The 22,696-nt window shown below is 39.1% G+C and overlaps 1 protein-coding gene across 9 annotated transcripts in view; it reads left to right on the forward strand.

The window, feature by feature from the left end:
- Window positions 1-17,765, forward strand: part of PIK3AP1 (phosphoinositide-3-kinase adaptor protein 1) — a 126,771-nt gene extending 109,006 nt beyond the window's left edge. For 4 of the 9 annotated variants that reach the window (XM_087963726.1, XM_087963733.1, XM_087963731.1 and 1 more), the window contains 4 exons: window positions 10,554-10,709; window positions 13,485-13,555; window positions 14,691-14,791; window positions 16,964-17,765. In XM_087963726.1, coding sequence (XP_087819852.1) covers window positions 10,554-10,709; window positions 13,485-13,555; window positions 14,691-14,791; window positions 16,964-17,030 — 395 coding nt within the window. In that variant the 3' untranslated portion in view covers window positions 17,031-17,765. Of the gene's footprint in view, window positions 1-10,553; window positions 10,722-13,484; window positions 13,556-14,690; window positions 14,792-16,963 lie in introns of all 9 variants that reach the window. The other 5 variants (XM_087963725.1, XM_087963732.1, XM_087963730.1 and 2 more) reach the window with 2 other exon arrangements.
- Window positions 17,766-22,696: the final 4,931 nt, after the last annotated feature.

A 22,696-nucleotide genomic window follows, 5' to 3' on the forward strand; every position in this document is an offset into this window, starting at 1 on the left:
CAAAGATTTTGACAAAGAATATGTTATCAAGACAAAAGGAAGAATTGGCGGATGTATTGAAAATCCAGGTCACAAATAAGATCAAGTACTTGGGGATACATTTGACAGAAAGATGTAGTACACTAAAAGAGAATAACTATATTAAACTTAAGCAGCAGATAGTGCTAGATTTGGCGAAATGGGAAAATTTACAACTGCTCTTAATAGGGAGAATATCAACAATCAAGTTGAATATATTACCCAGAATTTTATATTTGTTCCAAACAATTCCAATTAGGCTTGGAAAAGACTATTTTGAAGATTTAAATAAAATTGTGTTGAAATATATATGGCAAGGTAAGAAAGCGAGAATAAAATTAAAACTTTTGCAAGATGCTAGAATAAGAGGAGGATTTGGTTTTGGGAGTTGTACTACCAAGCTACAAATTTGATGTGAGTCAAGGAATGGATAACATTAAGAAATGCTAGATTGTTGATACTAGAACAGGGGTGGGCAAACTTTTTGGCTCGGGGGCCGCATTGACTTTTTTAAAATTTGACAGACGGGCCGGGTCAGTACAAGATTTTTTGGGAATCACCCCCCCCTTCCCCCCTCTTCTCCTCCTTCCCCTCCCCTCGGAGGCCCCCTGAGTCAGGAGTTGCTACCGCCGGCGCGGCTCCGTGCGGCTCCAGTCCCGCGTTGCCTCAGGAAGGGAAAGGCAAAAAGGAAGAGCCGCGGCGGTGCTTTGCAACGGGAGCAGCGGCACCGGAGGCTCCTGGTTTTGCCTTTTCCTTCCCAAGGCAACGCGGGACTGGAGCCGCACGAAGCTGCGCCGGCGGTAGCAACTCCTGACAGCCCCAGCCGGACACCTGAGCGGAGCCCGGGCGAAACTGCCTGTTGCTGCTGCCGAAGCACCGCCGGGTCGCCTCCTCCAAGCAGCCCGCCTGCCCACCGGGCTTCCTCTCTGCCGCGCGGCTCGGGGCCAGGCGCAAGCGCCCGCGAGTTTAAAGGAAGCCGAAAGTTGCTGGGAAGTTACTCGGGTGCTGGGAGCAGGCTTTTAAAGTGCCGCCCGAGCAAAGTTTAAGCAGCCCGCCCGCCCACCGGGCGGAACCCTTCCTGCTCCTCGGCGGGAAGACGCTCCAGCCTGCAAACTTTGCCTTTGCAAAGTTTAAGCCTGGAAGCCCCGGAAAACCAAGCAACTTCCCAGCAACTTTCGGCTTCCTTTTAACTCGCAGGCGCTCGTGCCTGGCGGAGGGAAGCCCGGAGCCTCCTCCAAGCAGTCTGCCCGCCCGCCCGCCGGGCTTCCCCTCCGCCCGCGTGGCTTGGGGCCAGGCGCGGCGCCCGTGAGTTAAAAGGAAGCCGAAAGTTGCTGGGAAGTTGCTCGGGTTTCTGAGGCTTCCAGGGCTTTGCAAAGGCAAAGTTTGCAGGTAGGGCATCTTCCCGCAAGGAGCGGAAGGTTCCCGCGGCGGGCGGGCTCTTGAGCGGGCTGCCGTGCGGCTCGGGCGAGCACGAGTGTCCGCGAGTTAAAGTTGCTGGGAAGTTGCTCGGGTGCTGGGAGCAGGCTTTTAAAATGCCGCCCGAGCAAAGTTTAAGCAGCCCACCCACCCGCCGGGCGGAACCCTTCCCGCTCCTCGGTGGGAAGACGCTCCAGCCTGCAAACTTTGCCTTTGCAAAGCCCTGGAAGCCCCGGAAAACCAAGCAACTTCCCAGCAACTTTCGGCCGTTTTAACTCGCGGCGCCGTGCCTGGCGGAGGGGAAGCCCGGAGCCTCCTCCAAGCAGCCCGCCCGCCGGGCTTCCCTTCCGCTGCACGGCTCGGGGCCAGGCGCGAGTGCCCGCGAGTTAAAGGAAGCCAAAAGTTGCTGGGAAGTTGCTCGGGTGCTGGGAGCAGGCTTTTAAAGTGCCGCCCGAGCAAAGTTTAAGCCTGGAAGCCCCGGAAATCCGAGCAACTTCCCAGCAACTTTCGGCTTCGTTTTAACTCGCGGGCGCCGCGTTTCGCCCGAGCCGCACAGCAGCCCGCTCCAAGCAGCCCGCCCGCCCGCCGGCGGAACCTTCCCGCTCCTCGGCGGGAAGACGCTCCAGCCTGCAAACTTTGCCTTTGCAAAGCCCTGGAAGCCCCGGAAAACCAAGCAACTTCCCAGCAACTTTCGCTTCGTTTTAACTCGCGGGCGCCGCACCTCGCCCGAGCTGCACGGCAGCCCGCTCCAAGCAGCCCGCCCGCCCGCTGGGTGGAACCCTTCCCGCTCCTCGGTGGGAAGACGCTCCAGCCTGCAAACTTTGCCTTTGCAAAGCCCTGGAAGCCCTGGAAAACCAAGCAACTTCCCAGCAACTTTCGGCTTCGTTTTAACTCGCGGGCGCTCGCGCTCGCTCCGAGCCGCACGGTGGAGGGAAAGCCTGGAGCGCCGCTGGGTCGCCTCCTCCAAGCAGCCCACCTGCCCGCCCGCCGGGCTTCCCCTCCGCCGTGCGGCTCGGGGCCAGGCGCGAGCGCCCGCGAGTTAAAACGAAGCCGAAAGTTGCTGGGAAGTTGCTCGGGTGCTGGGAGCAGGCTTTTAAAGTGCCGCCCGAGCAGGACCGCCAAGCCGGGAAACGGGGCACCAAGGCAGGGCAAGGCTCCACTAGCAGCGGCCTAGCTTTAGGTGGCTCCAAGCAGCCCGCCCCGCCCGCCGGGTGGAACCCTTCCCGCTCCTCGGCGGGAAGACGCTCCAGCCTGCAAGCTTTGCCTTTGCAAAGTTTAAGCCTGGAAGCCCCGGAAAAAAAAGGGGGATCGGCGGGGACTCACCTTCGGAGAGGTCGCACTCGAAGGTGATTTCGAACTCCCAGCCGAGGCCTTTGCAAATTTCTTTTCTTTCCTACACCTAGATCGCTCCGCACTGTTTTGCAGCTTTGGGGGCCACGCGGCACAGGCCAATACGCCACACCCAGCGATTTTTTTTCAGGGGCGGGCCAGATTGGACAGACCACTGGCAGCAATTTTTTTTCAGGGGCGGGCCGCATTGGACAGACCAACGGGCCGGATGTGGCCCGCGGGCCATAGTTTGCCCACCCCTATACTAGAAGGACATGATCTGTTATTGGGGTGGCATGCTTTTGTATGGTATAAAGGAACTAAAACACAGGGGTATTTTAGAAGATATTATATATGGGAGTCTCTGTGGTTAAATTGGGAGAAGACTAAAAGGCAATGTTATTTGAAAATTTCGGTCTGGCTATCAACTATTGAAGCATTTTCTTATCCTATAATATACAAAAAGGAACAAACAGTTAGATATGGTGAAATATTGAATGAAAAGGGTGAACTTAAATCTATGCAAAAATTAGAAGAACAAGGTATAAAGATGAATTGGTTTTCATATGCGCAAATACATTCTAGGTATGATAAAGTTTCTAAAACAGAAGGTTTCTATGATAAATTGACTGATTTAGATAAGATTTTGACAGGTACTGATGAAAAGGTGATTAAAAAACTGGATGGATATTTAAACTAGAAGAAGAACAAGTTAAAGAAACAATGATTGCTTGGGGGAAGAATTTTGGATATTGGATTGATTTAGAGAAATGGCAAAAATTGTGGTCTCAAAATTATAAAATGACAATGTCAACAGCATATAAAGAAAATTTGTATAAGATGTTTTACAGGTGGCATTTTTCCCCAACAAGAATAGCAAGAATGTTCAAGAACAATTCTGAAAAATGTTGGAAATGTCATCAGATACCTGGCTCATATTACCATATGTGGTGGATGTGCGCAGATGCCAAAAAATATTGGACTAAAATCCACACATGGTTGGAAAAAATGACAAAAAGGCATATAGACTTGAAACCAGAGATATTTTTATTGGGAATTTTACCTGAAATATATAGTAAAAATTGAAATATTTGATTGCAAATGTATTAACAGCAGCTAGGAGTGTATTTGCTAAAAATTGGAAAAATGAGAAAATATCAACCCAGGAGGAAGTTACTAAGAAAATAATGGAATTTGCTGAAATGAGTAGATTGACATTTGAAATCAGGGAACAAGAAGATAAACAATTTTATAAAATTTAGGATCTATTCTATCAATGGTTAAACAATAAAAAATGGTAATGAAATATGTAGATTTTTAGAACATAATGAATATATAATGATGTATTTTTTATTATATCTACAAAATGATTATAGGATAGATTTGAGATGGAAATATGAACTGTCATAAAATAAATTAAGTAAAATATGGATTATTTTGTAAAACATGAATGAATAATAGTATAGTCAAATGATTGATTAACAATGATATTAATGTATTTAGGAATATTTGACAATATGAGAACATATACAATGTAATTCTAATTGAAGACTACAAAGTGGAAACACAAACCAATTTGTAAACCATGTACATACCACTGTCAGTTCCACCATCAGTCTTCCCAGATTTTCATCCTTAGTTTTGATCACGTTCTGAAATCTTAGAAAAAAGGAGTCTTGATCCATTTCTAGATGAATCAAGGAGACTTCTAAATCCTTATTCATTGCCATCATTCATTGATCAACCTGTTCCAGTTTTTTTTTCTGTTTGTTCTGTTTTTATTTCTACCGTTTTTATTTTCTGTTCATTTTTTTGGATTGCCTCTTGTATTGAACCCATCATAATACATAATATAGTTAATAATTATATAGTTAATTTAGTTATTAATATGGATGTTGTAAATGTTAAATATGATTATATCTTAATTACATTTCAATCACTGGAGTTTAAATATAATCAATATTATTACTTTCTACAAAATAGTAAATAGTTACAATTTATTGAAATAAGCTATATCAGATATAATATAATATAGTTAACAATTAATAAATAGTTAATATAGTTATTAATACAATATTGTAAATGTTAAATATACTTTGGTTATATCTTGAAAATATTTCAGTCACTGGAGTTTATATAAATACTATAAGTTTATATAAGTACTATAATCAATATAATCAACACAGTCACAATATTCAATATAATGATCAAATTAATTCTCTATCACTCCTCGAATAGACTTGACCTCCAGTTAATATATAGTTTCTTGGCATCACAGTATTATTTCCACCTCTCTCTCAGCTGGTATTTTTAATTTTTCATTTGTTATTGGCTTTGGGTCTCGTATAGTCCTCGGTTTTTCTCAATTTGATTTCTAGGATTTGTTTCTCCACTCTTTCGCAGCCTTTTCTCGATCTTCTTCACTTTTCTCATTAGTCATTAGTCTAAAGCACCCACCTTTCTCTCCTCCATTCCCTGCCGTCTTTCCTCACCACACTCCGTCTTTGTCGCCTCTTTTCCCTCACATGCCATCCACTCCGAGCCTCTCTTCTTCACCCTTCTGTCTAACCTGGATTTTTCCAATTTTTTTCAGCCTCACTCTGCTGTTACTTTGTTGCTTTCAGCACGTTGAGTCGAGTCGCAGGTTTCTCCTTTCACCTCTCTCTCCTCTGATGCCTCCCGCCCTCCCGCTTTCACTTTCACAGTCCTTTCTCTTTCTTTTCCCTCCATCTTTGTTGCACCTCTTTCTGTCACTCTAAGCTTTGAATTGCTTTCGCTTTTTCGCTTTTGGCTTCGGTAGATGGCAGCTCTTCCCTTCAAGTCACCGCTAAACTCTTGGGGGATAAAACCCTCCCACCAGAGCCCACTGGAATTCCCACTTGTTTACTGAGTATTTCTGGGATTTGCTCTCTTTAACAATTCAACCCATTGCAAATCTGGGATCTTTTCACCGGTCTGTATGTCACAGTCTGTTCAATAAGATCTTTTCTTCCTCATCCGTTGTGACTTGTCATGGCCTCGGGTCTGCCATGTCAAGGTGACTTGACACTTTTTGTGCCGGGTTAGAGAAGGATCCTTTGATTGCAATGGGTGGTTGGCTTCCACTTCGTTGCTCTCCAGGCTTCCCCTCTGTTTCGCATTGCTCTGCAAGCTTTCCGTGCCTTCGAAGGGTCCCCGATCATGATAAAATCAGAGTCAAAGGACGGAGGTCGTCCCTTTTCTTCTGCACTGCTATGACATCATTACTGGAAATCCTTTCCCCTCCCAATTTTTATACAGCTGTGTGAAAAAGTCCTGCATGGTTTACAGTTTACAGTTTATGACATTTTTTGGATAGGTCATTGATTTTATGATCTTTATGCTAACTGCTATGAAAATATTGTTATATTTAAATAAATACTGGTGGTTTTTAAGTGAAAAGCACAAGCTTTTTGCAATTTGGTGCTGTTTGGATGGGGATTGTGAATTTTCTTGTATGTTTACAATGCATGCTTACAATGACTATGAAAAGAGATTAATTGAGTTCCAGTTTGAGTCTCTTCGCAGACAGACCGAAACCGCGATCGTGCATAGTTTCGATCTGTGCTCGCCGCTGGAGCGCCCCAAGCTGGCTGGTTTGGGGGCTAAGCCACCCCGTAGAGATGGTGAAGAGGGGGGAGACTGCCAGCAGGGTTGAGGAAAGCCGCATCTCTCCTCCTCAGCTGGCCATCACTCCCTTTCCCAAAGGTGGTTGCAGTGGTGGTCAGAAATGGCCGCCTCAAAGAAGAACTTGACTGGAAAAGAATGTGCAGGAGGAAGATAAGAAGAGAAAGTCTTGGTTGACCGGGTAAAACTGTAAAAGCAACAACTAAGGTACCCTGCAATTTAAACTATAAAAAAAAGTAACATTGTTCCCAAAGAAGATTTTGAAGCAGCGAAGGAGAGAGAAAAGGGAAAGGATTTGGGTTTTTTTCTTCTCTCCCTTTCCCTATACTGATAGCTAAGAGATTTAAATAAGAAATTGAAAAAAAAAAATCCACTTTGACATCAATAGGCATTTAACCTGAAAATAAAATGTCAAAGGGATAATAAAGATTTCTGGATACTTAAAAGCTTTTAAAAGCAGGAAAAGAGAGAAAAAGAATAAAAGGGCAGGATCTGGAAAAAAGGGAGGAGACTCCCTGGAATTAAAAGGAATTTACAGTAAAACCTTAAGAAGACTTCTAAAAGATACATTTTAACTGAAACCTGGCAACAAAATAGTAGAACCCCAGGAAGAGAAAGTAGAAAAAAGAAGCAAGAAGAAACAGCTTGGGAGTATTTAGATTATTTGGTGATCTCTGGATTTTTCGTTATTGCATTTGAGTGACTAAAATCAATTGGCTGGTTGTTTTGAAGTGTTTAAAATGGCACTACTTTTAGAAGAACTGAAAATGGAACTTAAAAAGTACAAAGAAGATGCAAAAGAAGGGAGAGGTTCTTTTGGCTTCATATTTCAGTTCTTAGAAATGGAGATTTGGAACTATGAAAAACAACAAGAAACACCTGCAGAACAAGAAGATTGGGACAAAGAAGAAGCCATCTTTAATGAATAAGTAATTTTATGTGGGGGGAAAAAGGAAAGGGGGGAAAGAGAACGAAAAGTCTAAGATTTGAAAAAACAACCAAGAAAAAGAACAATAGTTTGAAAAATAAGTATAATATTAGAAAGCAACAGAAGAGGGAAATACAGAAGAGAGAATTAGAAGTAGAGAGACAAGGGGGTAAAAAGGGGAGGCAGAAGAAGAGAGGGAAGAAGGAAAGGAAAAGAAGTTATAAATGACAGAAACAAGATATGGAGAAACGGCCTATTTAGAGATAATGGGTGAAAATTTAATTGAAAAAGGGATTCTGCAAAGGTACATAAGATAGTATTGTTATATTAGAAATAGAAATAATTTTAGAAAATATGAAACAAGGTATGATTAAAATGATGGATAAAATAGTTATTGTAATCTAGTGAAATGTTTGTTAATAAATAAATGAAATAAAATGAATGAGAGAATTGAATAAGGAAAGGATGGGAACGTTTTAATTATTTAATGTTTTATAAAATATAAGTGAAGAGAAATAGGGGGGAAAATTAATTATGGAAAGCTTGTAAGTGTTCCCAAGGAAGTATGAAATTTAATTGAAAAGAAATGTTAAAGATATTAAGATTTTAATGAATATTAATGATAGAACTGAATTGCAATGGAATGAGTGTTTTAATTACATATATTTATAATCTCTTTTTAAGAATATAGTGTGTATTTTAAGAATGTACCAAGCAGAATTCGATTGGAAGTTATGTGTTATATTGAATGTTATAACCTTAAGGTATACATTGAAGCTTAAATAAGAGTTGAATGGATAAAATTAAAAGATATAAAGGTGTCATACTCCAATTAGTAATTACAGGAGAAAATTTGTTTAATGAGAAAAGATAATATGAAATTGAAACAGGACAGACAAAAAGTATAAATATAATGAGTTGAATTGAGATGAGATAACCAAAATAAAACTGAGAAAATTAAAAGAGGAGAAAAACTTTGTAGAAAATGTAAAACAGTAATAAGATATGGAATAGAACATAAAAATGAGCATGAAATTGAGTTTGTCTGTATGAAGAAGTGTAACCCGGGACCATGCTATTTTCAAAAAAGATGTTTTATTTGTACTATGTTTTTTTGTGTGTGACAACCCAAATAAAATTTTCCAAAAAAAAAAAAAGAAAATAGATTAATTGATGCATAGCCAGTGGCATAAGTGTTGCAATTACTAAGGCCGATGCTAGTGTTTTGATAACATTTTTATTGTTTGTGGCCCTGAAAAGGACCGTTTAGGTAACCAAACATGGTTACTAATATGAGATTGGCCAACCCTTATTGCTTATCACCAGGGGGGCCTCCGGGTGGATGCCATGGCCGCCCACTTGGAGCACTGGTGCTACCACCACCAGGCACTAGATCCCATGCAGCCCAGCTCCCTGCCTGGGGAGCTTTCTGGGGAGCGCTGCCACCACTGGGCACTAAATCACGCCGTTTTTCAGACATGTTAAGCTTGCCATTGAAGGAAGTTTGTAATGAGCTATTATTGGAAGCCAAATTGCCAAATACATGGATAGAAGTAAATATTACGCTAATACCAAAAGAGGATGTAGATCTGACACAGATTAAAAAATTATAGACCAATATCTCTATTAAATGTGAACTATAAAATCTTTGCTTCAATAATAGCAAAGAAACTGAACATTTTTGACTGAATTTATCCACCCAGATCAAAATGGTTTCTTACTAAAAAGACAAATAAAGCACAATTTAAGGATTATGTTAGATACATTAAAATATTATGAAACACATCCAGGAAAACAAATGGCACTAATTTTCTTAGATGCTCAGAAGGCTTTTGGTAATGTAAGTTGGCAATTTATGATACATAAATTAAACTGTATGGACTTTGGAGAAGAATTTATAAATGTAATTAAGATGATATATTATAAACAAACAACTGTTTATAACAAGTAACTGTAAATGGGGACTACACAGAATTTTAATATAAAGAAAGGAACAAGACAAGGATGCCCATTATTGCCTTTAATATTTATATTAACTTTGGAAGTCTTGAATAGGAATATCAGGCAAAATCCAGAAATTAAATGATTGGAGATAAGAGAGGAAAGATATAAACTACAAGCATTTGCAGATGATTTGGTATTCATTGTAGAAGAACCGTTAGAGACAATTCCTATTAAAAGAGATGAAGGAGTTTGGAGAGGTAGCAGGACTAAGAATAAACAGAAAAAACTAAAGTGATAGTTAAAACCTTACACAAAAACAAAAGAAAAACTGGCAGAAAAAGTGAATTTTCAAATAGTTAAGAAAGTCAAGTACTTGGGAATATACTTTCTGTTTGGAACTCTGCACTTTGATATAGCCCATGGGCTAATCAACATAGTAAACTATTAGAACAATACTTCCAAGAATTTAATCTATTATTTGAAATTGAGAGTGGTGGATGACTGCTGCCTGTCATGGGCTAGGGAAGCTAGCAATAGGTCAGGGCTATATTGTCATCACATCTCATGCATATCTTTTGGATGGCTTCAGCAACCAGGACCCCCATTTTGCAAGAATGCTAAAGATATACTGTCAACTATCCAAAATACTGAATACCTTTATTCTTGATTAGCATCTTATAAAATATTGAACTAAAGAGTAATTGCTTTATTGTAATACAAACTAAAGATAGGGGAATATTTTCAATTTCTTAACATACAGTGTCAAGAATTGTAAAAGTCAGGAATGTGTTTGCTGGCATACAAAGCCTTCAAGATGTTCCAAAAAGCATATACTCATGCAATATTCAGTGTTTTGTTTTTGACAAATATCAATAGGTCATTTTTTCATGTTGCGGTATATATACAGTAAATGGTTGAAATATATGTTTTGCATTCAATACTGATTGTCCATTGTCCATTTTTAAGTATTACTCTAAATGTATAAAAAATTACGGCATAGCTTGTTATGTATGCAGTTCAAGAGTACATTCCAGGTTCAGTGGGAAAAAGAAAAAGATCAAAACATGTCCAAATGAAGATTAAAGCACCCCTATTGGTTTTCCAAAATGGTGAAGATGCTTTCTGTTTGATGATTAGAATTGTAATTGTACATGCCAAGATATGTGTTAGAACCAAAACAGTTTCTATTTTTCCAATTTTAACTTAGGAAGAACTTGAAAGTTTTGGCCTGCAGATGCTAACTAATTGGTTAATCATTATTCTTTCTTCTTAGATTTGGAAATCACTATACCAGTTGGACATTCTCAGATTATGCCAAAGAAACCAGAGTGTAGCATTTATGAATATAGTCCGAGAAAAAATCTTTTCCCAATAAGCAAAGAGATAAAGCGAGGTGACTGGAAAACAGAAAGCACATCAAGTACTGCAAGTAAGCAAGCAGGTAGCCAGAAAGCTATCTAGCAAGGAATGAAGAAGTATACTTTGGATTTCAATAGTTTGCATTGCTCAGATTAAGGAATTCCTAACCTATAATTTGATTCTTCACATTAAATGTATTGTCAAATCTCTTTTCTTCCTGTCTGGCTCTCTTGATCACCCACTTCAACTCTACCTGTCTATTTAGTCATTTATTTATATCTTTGCACTATATTTGTAGGTACATTTATTTAATATTGATTCTTACTTTTATTACTTTATTGCTATCAATTTATAGAATCCATTACTGTAATTAATCTTTTTTAATTCTTTAGCCCTTTAAGTCATAATCACTCTTTTTATACTATCCTCCTATAAATTTTGCAGTTATACTTGACCGCTCGGTGGCTTTGGATACCATCCACCATGGGATTTTCCTGGGGCAGCTTCGGGGGATGGGAGTGGGATGCCTTGTGCTGTCCTGGTTCGCTTCCTTCCTCTGCGGCCACTCTCAGTCAGTGTTGATAGGAGGGGAGAGATCCAGCCCTTGCCCACTGCTTTATGGGGTTCCACAGGGCTCGGTACTCTCTCCGCTCCTGTTCAACATTTATATGAAGCCACTGGGTAAGATCATCCATCACCATGGACTGAGGTATCATCAATATGCTGATGATACCCAGCTGTATGTCTTGGCCCATGGCGAGTTAAGTGTTGCTGTGTCCTCCCTCTCACAGTGCCTGGAGGCTGTTAGCGCCTGGATGGGGAACAATGGGTTGAAACTAAATCCTTCCAAGATTGAGTGGCTCTGGGTTTGGGGTTCATTGGCTCAGGGAGAATTGCCACCTTTGGTCTTGGATGGGGTGGCACTACCCCAAACAGATCCTGTACGTAATCTAGGTTTTTTTTCCTGGACTCACAACTCCTGCTTGAAGAGCAGGTGGCAGTCGTGGCCAGTAGGGCCTTTGCGCAACTTTGTGCACCAGTTACACCATTTCCTGGACCAACAGTCCCTACTCACAGTCACTCATGCCCTAGTCACTTTCTGTCTTGACTATTGCAATGCACTTTACATGGGGCTGTCCTTGAAGAGCATCCGGAAGCACCAGTTGGTGCAAAATGCAGCGGTCCACATGGTTTTGTGCAGACCCCAGTTGCACATGTATCATGTCTTCTGCGGGAGCTGCATTAGTTGCTGATTTGTTTCCAGGTGCAATTCAAGGTGCTGGTTGTCACCTTTAAAGCCCTTCATGGCTTGGGATCAGGTTATCTGAGGGACCATCTCTTACCAGTCACATCTACCCGGCCCATCAGAGCAGGGAGACAGGGAATGTTGCGGGTCCCATCCCCAAGGGGGATACACCTGATGGGACCCAGAAGGGCCTTCTCTGTGGTGGCTCCCTCTCTCTGGAACATCATTCCCTCAAAGATTAGAATGGCCCACACTCTTCCAGAAGGCACTGAAGACCTGGTTCTGCCAGCGGGCCTGGGAAACCCAGAGCGGGATGGAGCCCATCAAATAGCTTGTGTGATCTGCTGTCATCGGGGCGGCGGGTGGGAGTTGGTGGGTGATTTTTTTTTCCAGATTTTGTTCTATTGTACTTTATTAATTTATTTGATTCTTTTTGTTAGTTTTTATTGTTTTAAATGTGGTTTTATATTCTGTAAGTTGCCTCGAGTCACCATGGGCGGCAATATAAATTCAATAAATAAATAAATAAATCTTTTTAATTCTTTAGTCCTTTAAGTCATAAGCACTCTTTTTATACTATCCTACTATATATTTTGCAGTTATACTTCCTATAGGCACAGTATTAAACATTTTCATTGTATACAGCCTTGTGTTTAGAATCACCTGAGCCACTTGTGTGGGTTGTAGACTCCATCTCATGCTACCACTAGAGTGAAAGCACCGCCAGCATTCAAAAGTGACCAAACCATCAGCCAGAAAGCATAGGAACTGAGAAGTGGTCTGTGGTCACCACCTGCAGAACCACTCCTTTATATACCACTCCTTGCTAACTGCCTATGCTTTCCACCTGCTGTCTAGTCCATTTGCACAGCAGCATGTGAAATTGATTGTCAATCAGTGTTGCTACCTAAGTGGACAGTTTGATTTCACAGAAGCGTGATTGACTTGGAGTTACACTGTGTTGTTTAAGTGTTCCCTTTATTTTTTTGAGCAGTGTATATTGCAAATCTACAAATATAGGCTTGGAATTCTGATCATTCTCTCATTTTCTTGAAGAAAAAAAATCATAATTTTAAGAATAGTGAAAATAAGCATAAAATATATGATGAGACTCTGAATTATATCTGTCACTATCATTCCCATTGGGCATACTAAATACACGATGGGAAATTATTAATATGTGCACATATTTATGAATAATATAAACTGATTTTTGTGACATTGCATGGGATTATATAGAATATATAGATATTATATATATATTATATAGATCAGGGGTCCCCATACTTGGCAATTTTAAGACTTGCGGACTTCATCTCCCAGAATTCTGGGAGTTGAAATCCACAAGTCTTAAAGTTGCCAAGTGTGGATATCTCTGATATAGATTATAGATAAATTACTTTTGTTTTTTAATTGCTGCTTATTCAAAAGCAAGAAAGAATAGTGTTTAATAGTTCAAGAATGACTAAAGCTTTGTAGGAAAATATTGGACTAATTAAAAATATATGATAAACCAAAATATGTCAGAGTTGGCAAAAATGGGTGGAAATTTAAATTAGTGGAGTCTACTATAAAATGCTTATTTTCTCCTCTAACCAGGCAGTTCAAGTAACCGATCAAGTACCCGAAGTCTGTTGAGTATCAGTAGTGGAATGGAGGGTGACAATGAGGTAAACTTTATTTGTGCAATCTTTCTTCTTTCTTTCTTTCTTTCTTTCTTTCTTTCTTTCTTTCTTTCTTTCTTTCTTTCTTTCTTTCTTTCTTTCTTTCTTTCTTTCTTTCTTTCTTTCTTTCTTTCTTTCTTTCTTTCTTTCCTCTGTCTCACACACATGCATACATACACTAGTATGAATTTCCTACCAAGGCTATAAATAATAATTATTCTATATTTATGACATAGAATGCATAAGCAGTAGATTTTGTTCTATCTAATGCAGAGATAACTTGAAAATAGTTGTTAAAAGAATAAGGCTATTTGTTTATTTTAAAAGTCTTTTAACGTAAGATAAAAAGACAAATTTATGCATGTCATAATCTTCATCAGTTATTTTTAATACAACTATACAATTGTATACAGTCAATACACCAAATAATTTTAACAGAGAAGATTTAGTTGAAATACAAAGGACTGTTTTTGCTAATATGATCTATTTTTACAGAATTCTGATGGCATTATTTACCGAAGTGATTGATTGTATGTTTGTATTGGTTATTGATTGATTGATTGATTGTTTTTTGTTAAGAATCAAATAATAGTAATATATATATATATATATATATTAAATTAAATTTACAGTGAAGTACCATAATATTTACCTTAATATAATGCAAAACAGTTTGAGAAGGTTACAGATAAAGGGGCTGGGGATAATTTCTATATATTTAAAGCATAATTTTTAAAAACTCACTCCTTTCCCCCAGAATTAGAATTCCTAGTAGGAACATTTAAGGAATTGCAACTACAGAAATTATTCCTCATTACTTAGTCTAAAGTTGAAAATATTCATTTTATTAAAATGTTTATTTTTAGTGTTTATCCAGCAGGTACAGTATATTACTATTCATTTATGCCTATTCTAATATGCCTATCGTGTTCTCTGCTCTAATTTGTAAATAAAAAGTGAATGAGATAATGTCTTTAAAAATATAAACTTATCTAACCACAAGGAAAGATTGGAAGGGAGAAAATAATGTCGGTAAGAATTTTGGGTATACAAAATCTTCTGGGGAATAAGAAAAAAATGTTACATTACTTTCAAAAAGGATAATTAAAACTGAATGAACATCACTGTCTTTTTTATGTAGGATAATGAGATACCTGACATGAAGAGAACCTTGCAGGTAGACAACCAACTTTCCATTTCATTTGGAAGACCACCAAGAATACCTCCTCGAGTTGCTAGCAGGTTATATATTGTTTTGTAATACATTTATACTGTACAAAGAATGAATTTGACAGATCTCTGTTCTACCTGGATTAATTCTAAAATAGATAATATAAAGGGATATAACGAAAGTAAAACTGATGGGAAACATGGTAGCAGAATATAGAAACCAGAACTTCACTATGTCCCTAAACCTAAATATCGATTAGGTAAACAGAGGTCTTCATGGCTCTTTTAAACAACAATTTGGGGGGCGGGAGAACCTCATTCTTGGCCAAGACCTCATTCCAGAGGGCAGATACTGCTATAGAGAAGGCATGGTTCCGGGATCCTGATAGGTGACATAGTTTAATCAAAGGAACCTAGAGTGTACCAGCCCTGCAGGACTGAATTGACCAGACAGATGCTATGGGAGGCAGATAGTCCCTCAAGTAACCAAGGTCATGTAGGTCTTTATAGATAGCAATCAACCTCTTGAATTGCACTCAGAAGCAAGCCAGGAAGCAGTCAGCTTGCAAAGTAGAAGGGTTATATGAGTACACTGAGACATGTTCATTACTGCTTGTGCTGTTGCATTTTGGATCAGTTGAATGGCCTTGAAAGGCAGCTCCATTTATAACACATTGCAGTAGTCAAGCCATGAGGTAATTAGAAATGAGTAACTATCTGAAAGGAGGGCAAATTAGATAGGGTGCAACAGGCTATCAGATGGAATTGTGCAAAGGCCTTCATGTCCACAACCAACACCTGCCCTTTAATCAAGAGCAGTGAGTCCAGAAAGAGCCCCAGAATGTATACCAAGCTTGAAGGGGGAGATGGTACCTCATCCAAGGTAAAAGATTTCCATTCCCAGAGCTAGATACCAGCAACCACTTGGTCTTGTTAGGATTAAATCAGAGACAGTTTCTCCCCATCCAAACCTGCACAGCCTCTCGGCATTAGGACAAAACCTTGACAACCTTACATGGCTGGTCTGGGGTTGAAAGATATAGCTGAGCATCATCAGCATTTTCAGGGTATAGAATCCTAAACTTAATGGTTTCATGTAGATACTGAAAAGGAGGGAAGGCACACCCACACAATAGGGGCATAGGAAATGACACCTCCCCCATCTCTAACCAACACCATCCTGAACCGGCTTTGGAGGAAGAGAACCAATCCCAATCCCCATCCTTCCAAGCTGGTTTAGAAGGATACTTTAGTTGACAGTATTGGAAGCCACTGAGAAATCAAGCAGCTCAAGGATGGATGCAACACTGCAATCCCAGGTGTGTCACAGGTATTTCATAAGCATAACCAATGTTGTTGCAGTGCTGCCATGCTAAATCCCAATCTGAAAATGGATTGCATGAGATCTAGATAATCTATTTCTTCCACAGTTCTCAATTGCTATAAACCAACCATCTTCTTATGAACCTTCCCCAAAAAACAAAGATTGGAGACTGGACTTTAGTTGTCCAAAATCATTAGAATCTAGCCCTTTTGGCAGAAATTCTGTGGGCAGATTAGAATAAGGTGGTATTTTGTAATGAATGTACAAATTATATATATTTGATTAATATAAAGATTACAGAATCAGAAAAACATTTGCAGATTTGGAGACCCAATTCCTTGTTTATTTAAGGACTATAACTAGTCCTTGACTTATGACCATAATTGAGCCCAAAATTTATGTTGCTAAGTGAGACAGTTCAGTGAGTTTCTTCCCATTTTATGACTTTTTTAGCCACAGTCATTAAGCAAATCACTCCAGTTATTAAGTTAGTTACACGATAGTTAAGTGAATTTGACTTCCCTATTGGCTTTGCTTATTAGAAGATTGCAAAAGATGATCACATGACCCTGGGACACTGCAACCATCATAAATATGAATTTTGATCACATGAGGATGCTGCAATGGTTGTAAGTGTAACAAATGTCACTAAATAAATTGCAAGTTGAGCATTACCTGTATATTACCTGATTAATTTAATAGAGTTAGAAATTGCTAGTATTGTAATGGGATGTCAATGAATAACTCCACATGAAAGAACAATAATATAATGCTTTTCTATTGTAAATGTTATTGTATATCAACTTAAAAAACCCTACATTTCAAAGTATTTAATTGCTTTTTAAAATAAATGTGTAAGTGTAATAGGTTATGTAACATAATAAACTATTCTTATGCTATTTTCAAATATTTATTTGCAGATTGTCAAACACTGACAACTTCCATCCACCACCTGTGCCTCCAAGAGGTCGTGATAAGTTACACTAAATCTTTTGGATATTAAAAACTGAAACATGAGAAAGCAGAACTTTTATTCTTCAAAAAGACTTTTGAATGGTTATGCTGTAACTCTAATCAGCATATCAGTTCACCCCTTGTAAATCTCAAATGAATAATTTTGGTCAAATTTACTCTAAAAATTGAATCAACAAAAATTCAGCATTTAGAACAAATAAACTATTAGAACATGAAAAAATATGCTGAACTTATTAGAATTCTTAGATTCTAATTACACCAGACTAAAGGTATCTCAATCATTTCTCACATATTTTAAAACTTCAGAAAGGAGTAGCTACCAGCAGATATTTTTTGTCTGTTTATCTACAAATAAAGTAGCCAGTGATGATGCTCTGAAAATATTTACTCATTGTAGATAACTATATTTTCACAATATAGTGAATCTAGAGTGCCTTGTATTGTACAGTGCAATTCATTTGAAATTTGTCTAATTTCTTAATGATTTTATTATAATTTCATATTCACAATTGTCTAATTGATGCCTCTGGTTATTGTTCCAGTAATACTATACTGAGAAATTGGGGAGGATTTTTCTCTTCAGATTGTATAGCTTAAATCAAAGAGTCTCTATATGAGTCATCAATATGAGTCTTGAATCTGTATTATTTCTGTGAGAATATGCCAAGAAGTACTTAGCAGACCATGAATATAAAGAAACTTGGTTTTTATTTTTGAACTTCAATAAAATTTGTGCACCAATCTCAACTGACAGGGATCACATCATTACTAGAAGAGATTCTTGTTCCCATTGTAAACAGACTGTATCCAAAAAGGCAGCTAGCCCTGTCGGTTTGTGAGAAAGTGTAATAACCCAGCATGAGATGGAGTTAACTTAACAAGGTGGAGCAGCTGCGAGACCCTATTTGCATTCAGTTTCAGGTCATCCTTGAGATGTCAGTTGGGACCAGAATTTCATTTCTAAGTGATACAATCATAACACGTGACATCACTAGACAACATTGCTTAGCAATAGAAATTCTGGCACTTCCAATTGCCATCATTAAGCAAATCATCATGCATAGGATTGAAATTCTAAAGACAGTTTCCTTTTTTCAGAATTTTCATTTTCTGTCTTTAAAAAATAAAGAAATACATTCGAAAGCTCATTAATGTGACATGCAGGTGTCATCAAGTTATTTCCAATTTAGTACATTCAATAGAGAGGTGAAAAATGTACTCTTTACATACGTATATCCAACGGCTATTTTAACTGAAGCACAGATTATATTGTTACAGAGCAATTTTCAGGGACAACTAGCAAGGACTGGCCTTTGCAATATCTCAACTTATTTAAAGATAGCGGAGAGAGTTTCTAGGAAGGTTGCTTTGTGGAAAATGTGTTGAAGTCATACAGATTTTAGGGGACGGTACATTCCACATGGATAGGCAACTATTAAAAAGTTTTGTTTCTAGGTTCATTCACACTTTTTCTCTTGCATGACTAACTTTTAAGACACTTGGCAACCTGTTTGCACTTATGATTGGTTGCCAAGCACCGCATTATCATGTGACTGCTATTTGCCAGCTTCTCCGTGGGTTTCCTCAGAAGGTGGAAGCCAACAGGGAAGATTGTAAGTTGCTGCTACCTGCCAATAGGACTCCCTCTCATCTTGGGAGGGCTAGCTGAAAGACCTGCCAACTAAATGGAGCTCAAACCCTCTGTTGGGCTTCAGAAATAGGGCTTAGTTCCTGAAGACCTGAGCCCTGTTTCGGCAGCCTGACAGAGACATTCTTTTCCACACACATAGGAAAGAAAGCTCAGCCTCTACTAGGCTGCAGAGACATAGCTTAGATGCCAAAGATCCAAGCCCCGTTTCTGCAGCTCAGTGGAGGAGCTGACCTCTACTTGTAGTTTTCTAGCCTTCAGAACATTTATGTTCACTAGCTGTCTACCTTTCCTAGGCTAGGAAGATTAGTGAATTCAAATTGTGTGATTGAGCCTTCCATTTGCAAGAATGTTGCCCACTGCCGAATGGCACAAGATGGCTTTGGTAGGAAGGCCAATCACACATCAGCTGGGCACACTTGCAGCTAAGAAAAAGGCAAAGGTAATGGACCTGGGCTTGGTTGGGGTGGGGAGAGAGCCTGGGTCATCTGGATGTGCTGGGCCACAGAGAGCCCCTCTCCCTGATGCTCTGCTTAATGACCTGAACAATCGCTTGGCAAGTGCAGCTGAGAGAGCCGGAATTGTGGTCACTGAATGAGTGGTCATATGGCTGTCTGCTTGATGACCACTTTGCTCAATGACTGAGATTCTAGTTCCCATTGTGGTCATAAATCAAGGGCTACTTGTAGACTGCATTGTAGTAATTTGACTTAGAAATAACAAAGCTAGTCCGTTGTTGAAGCCTTGATTCTTAAGATACAGAACTGGCAGGAGAACTCCCAAACCATGAATACCTATTGTTTATTTCAAATACTTTTTAAAAAAAGATGATTTAATTAATAATGTTATTAATTTATACTTTTCTGTTGATTTTTGTAAGAACATGTGCTATTGTTTTACTTGTTAGATAATGTTTCAGCTGTAGTTTTTGTAAGAAATGTACATGATTATACTTAATTTGTTAGTTCACTATGCATATAAATTCATTATCCACTGATACTTTTCAAATATTGTATGTGCACAAATCTATCAGTAGGTAGACATTTTAATCAATCTGCTGTTTGTTATGTGGTTGTACCACTGCTACATAATTCTGTTCAAGTGTAGACAAAAGCTTGGTTCAGGTGTTCTGAACTCTTCAGCTTTTACCAGTGTACTATGGTTTAATCCTATGCCTTGCCGACAAATGACATGCTTCTCAAATTTATATGTCAAGAAGTTGAAATATCTATTTTATTTCAATTTATTTTTATCTACAGTGCATAAAAACTGTTTCTAAAGTTTTTAGCATGTCCCTGAGGATAACCTGTGTGTTAAAAAACAATACAAAACAATTTGCAACCATCTCTTTTTAAATTAGGTTTAGACTCAATTTCAACCAGTGTACTCACTCTGCAAAAGCAATCTTGTAAAGTTTATTAAGGCAATGGAGACACATGAAAAAACTTCCGTTGTGTTGTATTTTCAGAACCTTGCTAGTAAGGTCTTACAAAAATTGGACTGTCTTACAAAAACATTTTCATATTCCCTGAAAATACCAGGAGCATCATGATTATGAAAATAAAATGAGAGAATTTTCCTGTACCCTATGCCTTGAACCCTTGAGATAAATCTAAATAAATATCAAGGCTCCGACTAACGAACCCAAGCAAATCAGAACTCTGAGACTTAGCCCTTTCTCAAAGGTCTTCTTTTATGAGTACATCATATTGGCACAGCTTCAATGGAAAACCAAATATAAATCTTTCCTGTGGTTTCGTATAATTAAATTAGGAAATAACTCCATCCCCAAGTGTCACAAGTCACGTTGGCCAATTTGGCGGGCTCTTCAGGCACTCCTTCCCCAACCTTATTTGTTGCCAATAGAGATGATCTTGGTTCTCAGGAGAAAATTCTTTAATTGTGTCTAGTGATGCATTCCAATCTCCTTCTCCCCCCCCCTCCCCCGTGGCAACTGAGGAACAGAAAGATGGCTGTGGCCAGATTCAGTTCAAAGTTGACATCCAGGATGATTATTTTACCATGTATTCAAACTATATACATATGCAAAAGCTCCTTGTTTAAAAATACAAATGTAAAGATATTGGGAAAATATGGAGGTTTTAAATAAGTATGTCATTTTTAATATGACTTCTATATTTTTAATGAATACAGTATTACTTTTAGTTTTACTTTATTGTCATTGCACCTTGTACAATGAAATTAAATGCCATCTTCAGTGTACATTATAACTATAAAAATAAAACAGAAATACACATCCTTCACATTCTATACAATTGAATTGAAAACCCCTGATATTGCATTAATGTTGCACTATACAGTAGAATTCAATATAGTTACTGCCCTGGGATAGAAGCTGTTTTTCAGCCTATTTATCCTTGTTTTTCTTATCCTGTACCATCTGCCAGATGATAATAGTTTTAAAAAAAAGGGTGCCCAGGATGAGATGAATCTTTAAGAATGTTTTGAACTTTCTTAAGGCAGTGGGAGCTACAAAGCTCTTCCAAAGAGGAGAGAGGGCAACCAATGATCTTCTGGACATTGATGTTAACCCTCTGGAGTGCTGTTCTATCTGCCACTGACAAACCATACATAGGTGCAGTAAGTTAAAATACTCTGGTGCAGTGGTAGAAAGTCACCAGCAGTTTTTCATTCAGTGGTTGTTTCCTGAGCAGTCTCAGGTAGGATAATCTCTGCTGGGCCCTTTTGACCCAATGTGAGCGCCCCAGGTCAGGTCCTCTTTTATGATAACACCCAGAAATTTAAAACTGGCCACTTGCTCCACTCCATTGATAAACAAGGGCTGGATATCTGATCTATTCCTTCTATAGTCCACCTTAAGCTCCTTGGTCTTATTGGTGTTATTGTCTCCACACCACAAAAGCAACCGGTCCACCTCATCTTGATAGGCAGACCCACCCCTCAGGAGATGAGTCCCACCAATGTTGTATTATCTGCAAATTCAATAATAATAATACTGCCATGAGTGAGAATGCAGTCATGCATATAAGGTGTATAGGGTAAAGGACTCAACACACAACCCTGTAGTGTACCAGTGTTAAGAATAAGGGCTGAAGAGATATTACCTAATCTGACCCTCTGAGAGCTGCCAGTCCAGAAATCCATAATCCAAAGGCATATCGAATAAGAAAGCCCAAGACTAGTCTATATAGAAGAATTGTGTTAAATGCAGAGCTAAAATCTAACAAAAAGCATCCCCACATTGCCCCCCCACCATTCCAAATGAGTCAGAACAGTGTGAAGAGTGATGGCTATAGCAATGATAGTGAACGTTTTAGGGACCAAGTGCCCAAACTGTAATCCAAAACCCACTTATTTATATCGCAAAGTGCCAACACAGCAATTTAACCTGAATACTGAAGTTTTACTCCAGTGGTGAGATTCAAATAATTTAACAATCGGTTCTTCCTAATGACTGGGTAGACATGGTTGCGGGGGGGGCCATGCCAACTCTGTCACTCATGTGGGTGGTGCCTGTATGAGACAGGCAGGGTTGGGGAGGGAATCCAGGGGTCTCTGGTGGGTGGGGCAGAAGGAAAGAAAAAAGATCCAACTTTCTCTCTCTGTGTCTCTTTCTGTGTGTGTGTGCGTGTGCGTGTGTGTGTGTGTGAGAGAGAGAGAGAGAGAGAGAGAGAGAGAGAATGGCCACCAGCCCTGATATAACTTTCAGATGTCTCTCTCTCTCTCTCTCACACACACACACACATTCTCTCATTCTTTATTCATTCTCTCATTCTCATTCATTCATTCATTCTCATTCTTCCCTCTCATTCTCTCATTCATCATTCTCTCTCATTCTCCTTTCTCATTCCCTCTCGTTTATCATTCATTTCCTCTCATTCTCTCATTCATTTTCTCTCTCCTCTCTCTCATTCTCTCCCTCTCATTCTCTCTCTCTCTCTCCTCTCTCTCTCATTTATTCTCTGTCATTCTCTCATTCATTCTGTCATTCTCTCTCTCTTATTCTCATTCTCTTATTCTCTCTCTCTCTCTCATTCTCTCTCTCTCT

This window comes from Notechis scutatus, chromosome 4, assembly GCF_049901735.1.
Source record: "Notechis scutatus isolate UNSWTSFEM ecotype Mainland chromosome 4, rNotScu1.2, whole genome shotgun sequence".
Lineage (NCBI taxonomy): Eukaryota > Metazoa > Chordata > Lepidosauria > Squamata > Elapidae > Notechis > Notechis scutatus.